Source organism: Empidonax traillii, unplaced genomic scaffold (assembly GCF_003031625.1).
Source record: "Empidonax traillii isolate 1590-97213 ecotype Southwest subspecies unplaced genomic scaffold, ASM303162v1 scaffold1397:size233085, whole genome shotgun sequence".
Lineage (NCBI taxonomy): Eukaryota > Metazoa > Chordata > Aves > Passeriformes > Tyrannidae > Empidonax > Empidonax traillii.
Genome location: NW_020956590.1, coordinates 108,695 through 124,051, shown reverse-complemented (window position 1 = coordinate 124,051; position 15,357 = coordinate 108,695). Strand labels below are relative to the sequence as shown.

Here is a 15,357-nt window from a genome sequence, read left to right as displayed (position 1 = left end):
CTCTGTAGCAAGAACCTTGAGCACTGCTGCTTGCCTGGGCATCACTGCTGGTGTGCCTTAAGGCTGCAGCTTCCAGACCCCCACTGAGGAGCTGTGGATCGAGCCTCTGGCTGGAACCTTTAGGAAGGTGATGGATTTCCACTGCTCTCATACCACAGAAAGTGGTGGGGGAATGGAATTGATGATGACCTGGCAGCATGAGGCAGTGGCTGGGGACCCAGCCAGTGTGGGGACACGTGTCTGCTCCCAGTGCCACCCTTGGGGACACCTGGACCAGCAGGGACGAGGCGACAGCATGTCTGGCTCCAGCCCCACAGGGATCCCTCGAGGTTGGGCAGATGGAGCCGTGGTCCCCATGGGCTCCCCAGCGCTGGGCCCTTGTTCAGGCTGCCAGCAATTAGTGCTCCAGCTTGTTCCAGAGTGATTGCTGGGCTCTCACTGAGCAGTGCAGGGCTCAGGACACGCCCCCACCCACCACTCCTGGCTGAGCTTTACTTTGGCCTCTTGCACCTCCTCTGCTGCAAACTTGTCTCCCCAGGTCACAGTGCACAGCCTGGCGTGCTGGTACCTGCATTGCTGCTGGGGTACATGGTCCCCAATAAATTACACTCCCCTCTCACTACATGGGTACCTGTACCAGAGCCTGCACACTGCCTGAGACTGGGCAGGTGACACCTGAGCATCCTGGATGGTCCTTTTGCCCTGGAACCACTGTGGCACCTGCCAAGGCTCAGAGCAGCTCTCAGCTCACCTCAGGCCTCTCCAAGATTTGGCATCCCACAGCCAGGGAACACAAGAACTGCCGGACTTCAACCTGGCTTCCAAGTCCTGGTCCTTCTGCAGCTGACTGCAAAACATAAAAGGAGACAAAGCACCTTCTGAAGGAGTGCTGAGGGACCAGGGAATCAGCAAAGCAGGAATTAACACTGGCACCTTCACTCCTGGGTCACACACAGGGTACAAACATTACTGCACCTGATCTACTCTCTTGGGGGTTCTGCAGCATTCAGGCACAAAGTCTGCATCCCACAGGAACTTTTTAATGGCACGAGGGACCCTCCAGTGACAGAGACAGTGCTGACATCCTTCCCCTGGATGGCCCTGCTGGTACAATCCCCACAGGCACTGAAGAACAGCCCCCTCCATCCCCAGGCCCTGCAGTAGGCTGCCAGCCTGTTGGGGAGGAGGCAGGAACATGTCCACTTGATGTGCCTGAAAAGCAGCACACATCTCCCCGTTGCCATGGAAACGCTGCTTTTAAAGCAAATTAATAATAATAATTAACATGATCTATTAAATAATAGTAATAAAGGCATTAGTAATGACTTGTAATTGGTAAAGCACTCGGAATAATACACGCTCGCTCCACGACCTGCTCCCAGCACAGGAACAGGGGCCAGGGCAGCATCTCCCACCCACAGGGGAGTCCCCGGTGAGGACGAGTGCCCTCTGCCTTCAGCACCGCACAGGCAGGAGCTTAGTGGGATTCAGCGAGGGATCAGACTTTTATCTGGATAATGAGGATGTCTAGACTGATAAGAAGAAGGGTTAAATTGGCTCAGGGCCTGATTCTGCCTCGCCACTCGCTTGGCGTGGTGGTGCCTGGGCAAAACCGAGGAGGGGCGAGGCCAGGTGTCCACTCCAGGCTGGGCACAGCCCTTGTTCTTCCCAGGTTTTAAACCTAGCAATAGGAGGGTTGCCAGGATCCTTAATGCCTGGGAGGGAGAGGAGAAGAGAACTCTGAGAAACCTTCAATGAGCTCGAATTCAACCTGGAGAAGAGAAGGCTCTGGGGAGACCTTAGAGCCACTTGTAGTGACTAAAGAATCTCCAAGAGGGCTGGAGAGGGACTTTGGACCAGGGTCTGGTGTGATGGGACAAAGGGGAATGTCTTAACCCTGGCAGAGGGGAGGGTTAGGTGGGATATAGGATGAAATTCCTCCCTGTGAGGGTGGGCAGGCCCTGGCACAGGTTGCCCAGAGAAGCTGTGGCTGCCCCTGGATCCCTGGAAGTGTCCAAGGCCAGGTTGGAGCAACCTGATCTAGTGGAAGATGTCCCTGCCCATGGCAAGTGGATGGCACAAGACGAACTTGGACCTTAGTTGCTCCAAGCCTCGTCCAACCTGGCCTTGAACATTTCCAGGGACGGAGTAGCCACAGCTCCTCTGGGTCCCTTTGCTGTGCCAGGCCCTCATGTCCCACTCCTCAACTTTCACCACCAAGAGCAGCATCCAGAGTGGAGCAGTGCAGGGCTGAGCCCAGAGCCATGATAAAACACCCTCTCTTCAAGCTGTGAGATGCTTCCAAAAGGATATGGAATTGCAGAGAAAGGATAAAAACAAAGACCTGACGGTGTCACCTGCTTGTTTGTGCCCAGAGTCCCTTTGCTGACAAGGCCTTCTCTGCACAGCAGAGTGAGGACCTGCTGGCTCAGAATCACTCAGTGTTCCTGCAGGAGCCTGCCCAGACAGGCAGAGCCAGGAGGTGAATGCCCTGGGAAAACCTGGCCCTGGCTCAGGTGCCTGCATGAGAATGAACTGTTTGCAAAAGCAGGTCCCCACTGTCCATGCTGAGCCTCTGGAGAGGCATCTGTCACTCCTGGGCTGGCAGAAACAACTGCAAATCCTCTAAAAAAGCCCCAAGATGTGTGCTCTTTGGACTTTTCCCATCCAGGTCTGACATGCAGACCGCTGGGCCGTGCAGGATGCTGGAGCAGCATCAGGGCTGCAACACACCTGCGTGGCTCAGCCTCCACCCCACCCAGAGCACCCGGCAGCAACTTCCACCACGAGACTAAAATTAGCAGTGACAGGAAGAGCTCTGGAGCACGACGGGATGATTAGAGCCTCCCTGGAAAGGAGGCATCACCTGCAACGTAATGACTTTCCTCATCTCTGGAAGAACGTGCAACAACTGCTTGTGGAATACGACGGGGAAAAGTGAGGGAGGGAGACAGGGAAAGGGGCTCCCACGCAAAATTGGAGTGGTGGTGTTTGTGCAGAGGAGAAAAACCAAGATCCTGGCTCTGCTAGACTGTGCCATGGACCTGCTGCATGACTTTGGTAAAATTGCTTAGAAAGACACAAAAAACTTAAGGATTATGCACACCAGCTCCACCCGAGGTTTATGAACTGCAACAAAACACCCAGATTAAAGGTAAAAAAAATCTCTTTTATATGTATTTAACTGTGTGTGTTGAGAGTGTTTTTGTTTGTGAATAATCACTGTCACCATTCTCCGCCACAGGCAGTGGGGACAGGGCATCAATCCTTCAATCCATGTCCAAATCCACACTTCAGAGCTCTTTGTTGGTCTTCTTGGGCTAGAAATGTGGCTGCAGTCGGCCCACACCACCCACATCCATGTTCCTGAAAGAATACGATTTCTTTGGGCTTCACCCCTCCCATAAACCTGCCCTGTTTTCATGACCAATAACTGGAAAGAGTTAAAAGTGGGTACAAAAAGCCACCGAGTGGGAAGATGTGACCGTGCCAAGGGAGCTCCTCTGCAGCTCAGGGGAGTACAACTGGTTGCACCTAATGCAAGTTGGTTTGACTCCATGGCTCACATCCTTGTTTCTAGAGTGGAAATCCTGGAATCACAGGATCATGGAACAGTTTGGGTTGAACAGGACCCTAAAGCTCATCCAGTTCCAAGTGCCTGCCATGGGCAGGAGCTCCTTCCACTAGACCAGACTGCTCCAAATCCTGTCCAACCTGGACATGGACACCTCCAGGGATGGGGCAGCCACAGCTTCCCTGGGCATCATGTGCCAAGGCCTCACTACCCTCACAGGGAACGATTTCCTCCTAATATATAATGCAAATCTCCCCTCTTTTTGTATTATCCGGCACATCCCCCTTCTCTCAGGTGGACCCACACAGACAGGGCTCTTTTGTCAGGCAACAGGAGTCAGGTAAGTCCCTGGGATGGAGCTGCCACGTTTCCCTACAAGATTTCCTGGACAGAAACGCGTGCATAGGCACCGCACAGCTTGACAACGAACGTGCAGCGAATCCAACACGCCCTGGACGTGTTGGGCGCATGCAGACCATCTGGCCCACACATGGGCTCGGGGTCAGGCACGTCCAGGAAGTGTCTGAGTGACGGTGGATGCACCGCACAGCCGGTGGGAGCACACGCAGGACACCAGCCCCACTGGCACCGCAGCAGAGCCGGGCGCGACGCCCACGGAGCTGACCAGTGGCTGCACCAGCATTTCAGGGCTGATGGAAGTTCAGTGAAACCAGACAAGTGGCCAAAAAGCCCGACGTGCCCCTGGGCAAAATTTAGAAGGGGGCGTTACTCGAGGGAACGCCACGATAAACCTGAACCTTCTCGAAACTGAAATTGGGAATTACCTGCTTGCAGGAGGTGGGATTCTAACGGGAGGAAAACATCCTCCTTGGAAAATGAACTACATGTCTAAGCAGCAGAAAGAAGGCAAGAGTGTGACCTTGAAACTCAACTCTGCTTTCGATCCCAGATCTAAAATCATCCAGATTTCAGGGTGAAGGAATTTCTTCAGCAACCTTAGTCGAGTTTTCCCAGAAAACCCTCCTGAAGTCCAAACCTCCAGAGTTATGATCACAACCAACAACGGTGAAGCACCGGCGGTCCCAGCACCAGATTGTCCCCGTAGCTTAGCACCCATCTGCAGCCAATATGCTGAGCTCTTAACAAAATTGAGGGGTTTGAAAATCTGCTCTCCTGGGCCTGATCCCATGGACCTGGGCTCACCAAAACCAATGGACTTCAAGGAGCTTTGGATCAGGCTTTGCGCTAATTTACTTATCTCATAGAAGAGCTTAATTAACAAATGTTTGCAAAGCACTTTAGGATCCCTGCACGGACAGTGAGACTCCTCTTGCTGCCGGTCCTGCTGACAAAGCAAAGAGGTTTAACGTCAAGGGGCAGCAGATGAATTGTCCGGACAGTGGCAGCCACAGATGAGGCTGCAGGGACATCCTGGGCAGATCAGCCACCACGGAGGGCAGAGTCACCTTTGAACCACGTGCTTGCTACGGGGAATGACCAGCACGTGGGGCTGTGGGCTCAGAGCTCCGTGGCCCCACAGGGTGGGAGGGAACCCTTCCAGCTTTCCAGCATTTGGGATACTCCTGTAACTGAGCAGTTCTCGAAATGAGCTGTCCAGGGATAGGGAGACGCTGCCTCGGAGCGCTCATGGTGAAAGCACCCCAGCTCCAGCCTTGTAACTCAGAATACTCTGTGATTCTATGTGAGCTGAAAATGAAGAGAAGCCTAAAAATGACGTCCTGGTTCCAAGCAGGTGTTTGTTCCCTCTACCCTCCCCACCATCAGTCACCTCAGTGTACGGGATGTGGGATGCATTACACTTTTCCTAGCAGCTGCTACCTTTACCCCAGACTTGGGCTGTGTCAGGGGGCAGAGGGATGCAGCACCGGGAAGTGCCGAATTTGGCTTCGCATCGATGACACAAATTCATCCAGAAAGTTTCTCTCTGCGTTGGCTCATGATGGTGACCGTGAAGTTGCTGTTTTGCCTAAGGACAGGCTGCTGGCACCTCCTCAGTCAATGTCAGCTTTATTCCTGCCTCCCACAGGGCTTTCTGTCACCAGCAGCGGTGCCCGGCCACCCCTCCCCGGCTCTGGCACCGGCAGCAGCTGCAGTTTGCAGTTTCTCCCTTTTCTTTGATCATTCTGCAGCCTCCTGCCTCGGGAAGGGACGAGGAGCACGTGACGCTGCTGCGCGATCCCGACCTCTCTGCTCGGAGGACTCTGCCGCCGTCCCTGGCTTTAATTAATACGTTTTTTATTTCCCCGGCAGTAATTCAGGGATTGTGGATTTTAAATCATTTGGAAATGCCCACTTTTTAACTAGAAGCACTGCGTTTCTGCCAAAAACCTTGGCAGGGACGTTCACAGAGTAGATGTAGCTGCGCGGAGATTACAACTCGCAGCAAACTCCTCGCTTGCAACCCAGCGCTACCTGCACCCAAAAAATAACCTTTTACCCCAATATCTGTGGAGCTGCGAACAATGCAGCCTCCCACAGCCCCGCGACACGAGCCCCCGTGACCTACTCCAGCTCATCGAGCCGGTTCAAGCCACCTGGCAGCGCTAACTTTAACCTGAATTACTCCTGAAATCCAGCTTCCCCAGAGGCAGCGATGCCAGACGGGAGGTAAGATCATTCCCAAGCAGCTGCTATCACTGGGAAGAGGATCAAAGTCCTGGTTGGAGCCCAGCTACGCCCCCAAAATATTGTATGAACTGAGAGACGCTGCTATCGGGGACCCATCAGGATTAGTCACTGCCCGAGTTGCCAATTCCTGCAATTTCTCTATGAGCATTCCCGGTTGCCTGAAATTCCCAGCTCTGTGAGTCATGTGAATCTGCACGAGTAGGAATTTTAATTTTTTAAAGCAAGTTGCTAGACCCTGTGGCTGTGCAGGAAAGCAAGGTGATGTAACCAGAGTGAAATCCGACAGCCCCGGGAGAAGGCGAATAAAAAGAAACCCCATTTTCGCTATTTTTTTGGAGTCACACAAACTTTTTAGCCAGTTTGGTGATTTCTGGGCCTGGCTCGTGCTGTTGGAACGCTCAGAGCCGGAGCTCGGCGGTTTGGGGCTTTTTTGTTTTTCCCTTTTTTTTTCCTTTCACTTTCTGATTTCCAGGGGCACTTTCTTCTCCTGAGAGCTCCGGGACAGAACTTAAAATGGAGATGGGAAGCAAAACCGTGCCCCTGAAATAACAGGCTGCCTCCAGAGCAGGCACTGCTGTTGGCCTCACGTGTGAGATCCAGCTCGGACAGGCGAAAAATTTCCAGGGCAGAACGCGACGGGTCCCGACGGCACCACAACACGCTGTTGGCACGTGTGCTCCTGCACACGAGTGCACACACGATACACACCCACACTGGGAACAGCCCTGCATGTGGACGTGTGTGCACACAAACACCTCGCACAGAAACACGTGCGCTTCGTGTCCGTGTTTCAGCGTACACGGCTGCGCACCTGCGCTCGCTTGCACACGCGTCCCGTGACACACGAGCTCACAGACACACACAGTGTGTTCACCTGGTTGTAAGCGTGGCCAGCAGGTGTGTGTGAACATCCACGTGCGCTAAATGCACGTTTTTTGTCCGTGTAACCTCCATGTGGCACACAGGGCTGAGTGCCTGTGGCGTTAAAATACGCCGTGTGACGTGCATGTGCCCACGGAGCCACCATCCATCATATCCCGACACAAACAGAGGAAGGGAAATCCTGAACTGCCACTTTCACGAGTCCCTTCGTCACACAAAGGTGAAAAAAGAAATAAAAGAGTAATTCCAAGACACTATTCTACAGCCACGACCAAAACTAGTTGAGTGAAATGCAGCAGTGGGGTGGGTTCTCCTGCCCTTAGCTTTACTTTTTGCCCCCCTTTCTTGTGCACATCCACAGCACAACCACCACAAGCTCTAACCCATAAGCTGCTCCACACCAGATCCTGCTGCAGAGGGGACCAGCCACCGCCAGCCCCTCTGACCGGCGTCCCAGCGTCTTCCCCAGTTTCTGCAAAGCATCAGGAAACCTGGATGCCAAAACCAAACCGAAAGTAAAAATTCCCCTTTCCCAAAGTGCCTGGGCAAACTCTCAGGGAGAGCTCCAGCAGCACCTTACCGGCTGAGTCAGTGGATGAGCCATCTCCTTGTGCTGGGTGCCCCATCTGCCGAGTTTAGCCGCAGCTGAGATCTTCTGCTGGTAGACCCAGAGAGGGGAAGGGGGGGCGGGGAGGGGGGGGAAGAATAAACCTCCCTGCAAGGATCCCAGAGCCAGAGAGAGGAAATCATACAGGATACAGTGGGGGTTAGAAAATTCCAGCCTCGGTGACAAGGCACCAGTGCCACCACCCCCCAGCCCTCGCCGCAGCCGTCGCCTCTGCCAGAGCTGCGGCGCGATGTGGCTCGGCGGGAGCCTCGCATCCCTCCGCATTGTCTCTCTCCAGTGTGAGCTCCGGCAATCTCATTTCATGGGAGACATCTGGTTTGATTCAAAGGGAAGAAAGGGGAGAGGGGAGAACCGCGCGCTCACACACACACCGCCCAGCCCGACTGGCTGGGAGCTGGGGAGCGATTGTCACTGCTTCCCTCCGCGCTGAACCCTCCTCATTTCAATGAGAAAGGCCAGCCCAGGGAGCAGGGCTGTCCCACGGCCCTCCCAGCATCCCCAGTCTGCAGAGGGGGCTTTGCTGGGGCACGGAGCCAAGGGCGGGGAGCTGAGCCCCAGGAGCCCCGCCAAGCCTCGCTGAGCCTGGAGCCATCACAAGGCCTTGGGGGGATGGGAGGCTACCCCTTCTCCTTGTTTTCCGTGATTCCCAGTCCCGGTGGATATGCAGTGTCGGCCCTCAAATGCTTGTGGTTCTGGTTGGGGGTCTCACCCCGCTTCAGGAGGACAAAACAGTGCCCATGGCGGGGGGTCCACCCATTCAGGACCTGCCCCATCACAGCCAGACCCCTCAGCTCACCCTTCACCCCACCCTCAGCTCACCCTTCACCCCACCCTTCACCCCACCACCCCTGGCATCACTGCCAGCCTGTGCCCAAGCAGTACCACCCTGAGGTGTCCCCGTTGAGCCACCACACCTCCCAGGGGTCCTTGCTATGCCAGTGGGTCTCTGGATGGATCCCAACCCCGGGCAGCTCCGCAGCACACTCCTGGGTGGGCAGTGGCACGTCCCCACACAAAACCTCCTCGATTGGGTGCAGGTCCCCACGCAGTCCCCTCCTTCTCCCATTACCCCTCTGTGCTGAGGAGCACATGGTGGGTCCTCACACAGATCCCTTCCTCCTGTGACCCCTCCATGCCTGGGGTGTGTGCAGTGAGTATCCACACAGTCACTCATGGAACCCACAGTGGGTCCCCATGCAGCCCCTCCACCCATTTGCTGCACGGTGGGCCCCCAAGGAGCCCCCTACACCCGTGTGGCAGTGGGTCCCACGCATTTGGCCAGCAGGTCCCCACACAGCCCCCTGCACCCGTTCATTGCATGGTTGGTCTCCCCGCACTCCCTTCAGCCATGTCATGGCATGTCCCTCCACTGGTGACACGGTGGGTCCCCCTGCAGCTCCTACACGTGGGACACGGCGTGTGCCCCTGCAACCCCTCCACCCACTGCGCAGTGTGTCTCTCTGCAGCCCCCCACCCGTGTCCCAGCCGGTCCCCCCACATCCCACTCCACTAGTGTCACTGTGGCTTTCAAACATCCCCCCCATCGTGCCGGTCGACACGCCGCCCCCCCCCCTCCCCGTGTCACCGTGGGTCCCCACATCCCCCTCCCCGTGTCACGGCGGGTGTCCCATCCCCCCTAACATCCACTCCCCCCGCTCCCGCCGCCGCCCCGGTCCCCGCCGCCCCCGTCCCAGCGCCCGGTCCCCGGCGCCGCCGCCGCGGGCGGGGGTGTGCCACGGCCGGACTACATCCCCCATCAGCCCGCGGGCCGGGCCGCTCCCGCAGCGCCCAGCCGCCTTCAAACAAAAGAGTTTCCCCCCGCGGGGCCGCGCTCCGCTCCGCGCCCCCCGCACCCCCCGCACCCCCCGGCGGCGGCGGCCGGGGGCGGGGGCGGCGGCGGGGGGACCCCGCGGTGGAGGCGGCGGGCGCGGGGCTCGGGTTACACGGGAAAGGGGCTTGGCCAGGCGGGGGGCGGGGGGCGGAGGGTCCTTTTCTCTCTCTCGTTCTCTCCCTCTGCCTTTTTTTTTCCCTTCTCCCTCCCGAGCTCTTTGTGTCCCCCCCCCTCCCCCCCCCCCCCCCCCCCCCCCCCCCCCCCCCCCCCCCCCCCCCCCCCCCCCCCCCCCCCCCCCCCCCCCCCCCCCCCCCCCCCCCCCCCCAGCCCCCAGCCCCCTCCCAAGCCTTTGTTAGCCATGCCTAGCCTGGTAGTCCCAGGGATAATGGAAAGGAACGGGGGTTTCGGCGATTTAGGCTGTTTCGGTGGGAGCGGCAAAGACAGAGCGCTGCTGGAGGATGACCGGGCGCTGCAGCTCGCCCTGGACCAGCTCTGCCTGCTGGGGCTAGGCGAGCCTTCCTCCTCCTCCTCCTCCTCGGCCGTGGTGCTGGTGGAGGACAGCAACAACAACAACAATAACCCGCCGCCGCCGCCGCCGCAGCAGCCCCCGCCGCCGCCGCCGCCGCCGCAGCAGCCGCCGCCGCCGCCGCCGCCGCCGCCCCCGGCGGCCCCGAAGGGCTCGGCGGCGCCCAGCGCCGGGGCGGCGGAGCCCAAGTTGTGCGCGCTCTACAAGGAGGCCGAGCTGCGGCTCAAGAGCAGCTCCAACACCACCGAGTGCGTCCCGGTGCCCAGCTCCGAGCACGTGGCCGAGATCGTGGGACGGCAAGGTGAGCGCCGGGCCCCCGGTACCCCCCGATCCCCACCGCGGTCCTGCCGCTCGCCGGTCCCGGGACACTCCCCCCCCCCCCCCCCGCGGCCGGGGGGCCCCGCCGCCGCCCCCGCCGCTCCCTCCCGCCCATTGTTCGGGGCCGGGGCCGCTCGGCCCCGCCGGGGACAAAGCCCGGGAGCTCCTGAGCTGCGGGCGGATGGCTGCGCTCCCGGCACGGGGGTTTTTCGGGAAGGGTGGGACGGGAGGTCTGTGGGAATGCTGCGGGGGGGGCTTGTCCGGCTGCCGGCACCGGAGCCCCGCGCGCCGCTCCCCGGTTCTGCCAAAGAGCCGATCCCGACCGCACTCTCCTTAAAAAAAAAAAAAAAAAAAAAAAAAAAAAAAAAAAAAAAAAAAAAAAAAAAAAATCAACAAAAAAAACACAACCTGGGAATAAGGCGGGGGGAGGGCGGGGGGAGCGGGCTGAGCCCGGCCCCGCGCCCCGGAGCCCCCCTTTGTTGGCCGGGCGGAGGGGGTGTGGTGGTGCCGGGCTCGGTCCGAGCGGCCGGTAAGCGGGTGGGAGCCGAGCTCCTCCCGCCGCTCGTGGGAGCGGGAGGACCCTGGAGCGGGACTCGCCGTCCCGCGTGGGACCCCGCAGCCGCTGCCCGCGCGCCGCCACAGTGATGCTTTTGTTCTCCTCACGGCTCCGTTCGGAGCGAGGTGGAATGGAGGAGGGCTTTTAAAAAAAAAAAAAAATTATATATATATATCTCCATACCACACCCACTCTTAAGTCACCCCTCGCCCACCCCCACCGCTCCCGGGTGTGCGGTGCGGGGCCCCGCGCTGCCCGTGGGCACTGCGGGAGCGGGGGCACGGTGCTGCCGAGAGAAGTTTTGTGTCGCTACAGAGGAAAAAAAAAATAATAATAGTGCGGCTAAGTGTTGGGTTTTTTTTTTCTTTCTTTCTCTGCACAAGTAACTTGGCGCTCTGGAAGTGCGAAGGGCAGAGCCTGCGGCTCCACGGGCAGATGCTCCCCCGTGGGTTGGGATCGCAGGCATCCGAGCAGGGGGTTCGTGGTGGGACCTGGCGTGTGATGACCTCCCCCCGTGCCCCCAGAAGGGCAGAGGTGGGCGAGGGGAAGCCACATGGAGAGGGACACAAATGGCTCCGGGCTGGGCATCACGATGCTGGGGCGTGTGGTGGGAACAATGGGCCCTGCGGAGGCTCCGCTCGCTCTGACCCGCAGAGCAAGGGTCCGGTCCCCATGCCGGGATGGAGAGTGGGCAGGAGTCCCCAGGGGGTGCTGACCTCCCTGAAACTCGGGGCGTCTGCAGCCGAGAGAACAGCTCTTGCTCTGGCATCCACCACACTGGGATGGGGGCCCCTCGCCGGGGAGTTGGGGAGACGGCTGGAGCGGGGTGAAGGTCTGGCCAAGGAGATCCCGCTGGCCCTGATCCTGATCCTCCCCGCGATGCCTTTACACCTCCAGGAGCGGAGCACGGGCAGACACGGCGGGCTCAGCACCGACTCCGCTCTGGCGGGTGTGAGGCCGTGGAGAATCAGGCCCCCTTTGTTTAATAAAGTTGGGAAAGAGAGAGGATTCAGCAGGCGGAACCGAGGGGAAACGTGCGGGGGGCTGTTTGCTTCCAGGATCTCACTGCTGCCCCAGACTCCCGAGAAGGGGGTGTGTTCCGATGTGTTCAGAGCGCAGCGCGTGCCTGCTGTGGCCAGAGTGATGGAGAGGGACGTGCAGACCTGGATTTTTTCCACCATTTTTCGCATGTGCGAGGGTTTTTCCCACATCTGGGAAACCGTGAAATGTCAGTGTGCTGGAGCCCTGGGGCCGCGGCCGCGCTCCATGCGCCGGTGGGGCAGGCGGTGCAGGCTGTGCCCCGTCATGGAAGCAGGTGGGATTGATCCTGTGCTGGGAGAAGCCAGGATTCCTTGCACACAGACCCTGAAGCCATGGCTCTTTACTCCAGCAGAGATTGTGGCCCACACTTGTTTCTAAAGGCCTGTAGGAATGTCTCCAGTGTCTCCTTGTTTTTGCGTGGAAGGCCAGATTACGAGGGTCTGGAGTTGGGTGCTGGGCTCCCAGGGGACTGAATCCTGCACTCTCATGGATGCCTGACCAGGAATCCCAGAAACTGCAGATTGTCACCCTTTGGTAGTACTGCTCACGTGGTGGATGGTTTTCTAGGGAAATAAGTGGTTTATGAGTATCTGTGAACATCTTGCAAAAACTAATAATGAAATCAAAATGATTTCAGGGCTTTACTTGGTGACAGGGTTTTCTCTAACTTACTATTTTCTGATCTGAAGAAACACACTGTTCCTTTTGATTATTTTAAAATAATATTTGCCATATATGAAGGTGTTTCTCATGGGCAGGTGTGGATGTGAGAGGCCTGGATATGAGAGGCCTGGATCTGGCCATGGGGGCCCAGGTGCCTGCGCCTGACCATGGGAATTCCACCTGCCATCAGGCCACCCCTCGCTTTGCCGAAAGAGTGTAAAGGCACTTGAGCATAAACAAGGCTCAAGCCCCATATATTTTTATTGGTCTGTCTGTAAAGGGTGGTTTGTGAAGAGGTTTAATTGTGGCAGAGGGGGTGGCTCCACCTGGAGTGAGAGATGCTGCAGGAGAGCTCAACCTGAGCTTGGCAGCTCCTGCTTTCCCCGGGAACTGCGAACGTGCCCTTGCGGAGCCAATCGCCTGCTGGAAACCTCGCTCGGCTCTGCGCTGGGGTTGGTTTGTGCGCTGAATTTGAGCAGCACATCTCCAGCGGCACGGCCACGGGCTGCCTGGCACGGGGGGCTCACTGGCACGACATGGTGGGCCCTGCAAAGGGGGGACTTGGTGGGAACTGGACGGGCAGGCACCGGGAGCTGCTCCCTCACCTGATGCCCCAGGGTCCGTGGCAGAGAGCTGGGCGGCTGGTGGGGTGTGCCAAGGGCTGCTTTGGGAACTGAAGGAGGGGAAACTGGGAAAGGAAGGATGAGAGGATGAAGTCATGAGAATCCTTTTGACTGCTGCCTCTGCCCCTCGGAGTGGTGGGACCTGGCATGGTTTCAGGTGACACCCCTTCCCTGGCTGGAGGTGGAGCCATGGCCTCCATACCTGCCCTCCTGTTGCTCCAAGGGTGAGGGGTAGGATCATCTCTGCCTGGGTCGTGGCTCCTGCAGGTCATCCCTCCTTCCCTTGGTGTGTGAGAACTCCAGCTGTGCTGAGTTGGGTGACTGAACCTCCCGGGCATGTGCCATGGCAGGGAAGGTGCTCCCTGGTTCTGGAGCCATTCAGGGCCTATGTGACTTGTTGGGGGTGCTTGGTGGCTCTTGCATTTCTCCTGCTGACCCTTGTTGTGGATGTCTTGTCTGCAACAGCCTGTCTGGGACTGCGTGGGTTCTCACGTGTGGATGAATTTGCCAGGGTGTAAAGACAAAGCACTGGAAGGGTTTACAGGTGGTTTTTGAGAAGATGATGGGATACTAAGGCGAGTTGTGGAGAAGTTTCTTGCAACCCAAGGGTGTGGGTTGAGATGGGAGAGACACTAAAGGAGCAGAGAGTGTCTTAAAGGCATCGTGTCTTGGTCATGTGTGCTGTGAACTTAGAAAGGGGCAGAAATCCTCAGCCACTGCGATGAGCTGGGTTCTTCCCTAGAAGTCACCTGAGATGGGTGTAGATCAGCCAGATCAGGATTCATATTCAACTTTTCTGCCCACTCTCACGGACAAAGTGGGCTGCTCTTGGTGGAGTCAGGGAAGAGGCAGTGGGGCACATCTAAGGCCAGATGTTGTGGTTAGGGAGCCATGGTGCTGGTTCTTTGTGTGTCTGGTGTGTGCAGGTGTCCGGAGAAGGTGTGGGGTAGGTTTGGCTTCCTGCTGCGCCTGCTCCCAGCGAGGACCTTCCCTCTAAGGGTTTTTGGTCCCTCTAAGGATTTTTGGTCTCATCACAGTGATAGTGCCCATTGTCACCTGTACCCAGAGACACCCTTGGATGCAGCATCTCCCAGCCTGCTTCAACCAGCCTGTTGTCACCAGGAATGGGATTATGTGAGAGAGGAGCCTAACGTAAATTGCTCTTTCTTGGCAAGGTGAAGTCAAATAACAAGAGGCCCCACTAACCCCAGGTGATTGGGCTCTTTGTGTAGCTCCAAACATGCTTCAACGCTTTCAGCATTTAAAAATAGTCCAAGGAAGCCTTTTCCATTGAGGAAGTCTGATGATTGCAGCTCCCCCACCCACCCTGTGGAGGTGGATGGATGTACAGCATCCGAGGAGCAGCGAGCGGGGCAGCTCCTCTTGTCTCCTTGCTTCACAGAAATCTTGGAGCTAAAGCCACCCGGTCTGGTGGGGCCTGAAGCCAACCTGCACACGCTGCTCCGGCAGCTCGGGATGAGCCTTAAAGGGAGAGAGAGAGAGAGAGAGAGAGATTGCAGTCGGTGCTGGGTTGTTATAAAGTGTTAATGAGAATCGGTCTGAATTTACACCAGGGAAAAGTGCGGAACGGGATCGACTTCGTGCGGTTTGAACTGGAGGTGGGAGGAGAAAATGGGTCTGGGAGAGAGACAAAGGGAATTTTCTCGGGAGACACACACACACACACACACACACACACACACACACACGCTCCTCCGCGCATCGGATCGGGCGGCTTGGATGCCGCGCTGACCGAGTGAACCGCGCTGCAGCGCAGCCGCCCGGAATCTAGGGCAGTGGGAAAAGCGTGCTGGCGTTGGGTGGGGGCCCCCGCCTTTGTCTGGCAGCCCCCTCCCCTCATCCCCATCCCCATCCCCCGGCGCTCGCCTTGCCCCGCTTCCCCCCGCCCGGGCTCGGGGCTCGGGCTCCGTGTGCCACGGGGCCGCGGCGGGATCGTGCCGTGCGGGGGGCCACGGGCACACCCACTCGGCGCGATGCATCGCATCGCATCGCATCGCATCGCTGCTGGGGCCGAGGGCTTCCCGTTCCCAACTTTCCGCTGCCGCACAACAAGGCGGTGATTGTCTGTGGCATCAGGGCTGTTG

At 58.0% G+C, this 15,357-nt stretch overlaps 1 protein-coding gene across 1 annotated transcript in view; it reads left to right on the top strand.

The window, feature by feature from the left end:
• The first annotated feature begins 9,844 nt into the window (after window positions 1-9,844).
• The window catches only part of MEX3A (mex-3 RNA binding family member A), a 13,186-nt gene continuing 7,673 nt past the window's right edge, over window positions 9,845-15,357 (top strand). Inside the window, exon 1 of the mRNA XM_027907074.1 lies at window positions 9,845-10,352. Coding sequence (XP_027762875.1) covers window positions 9,884-10,352 — 469 coding nt within the window. The 5' untranslated portion in view covers window positions 9,845-9,883. The remainder of the gene's footprint in view (window positions 10,353-15,357) is intronic.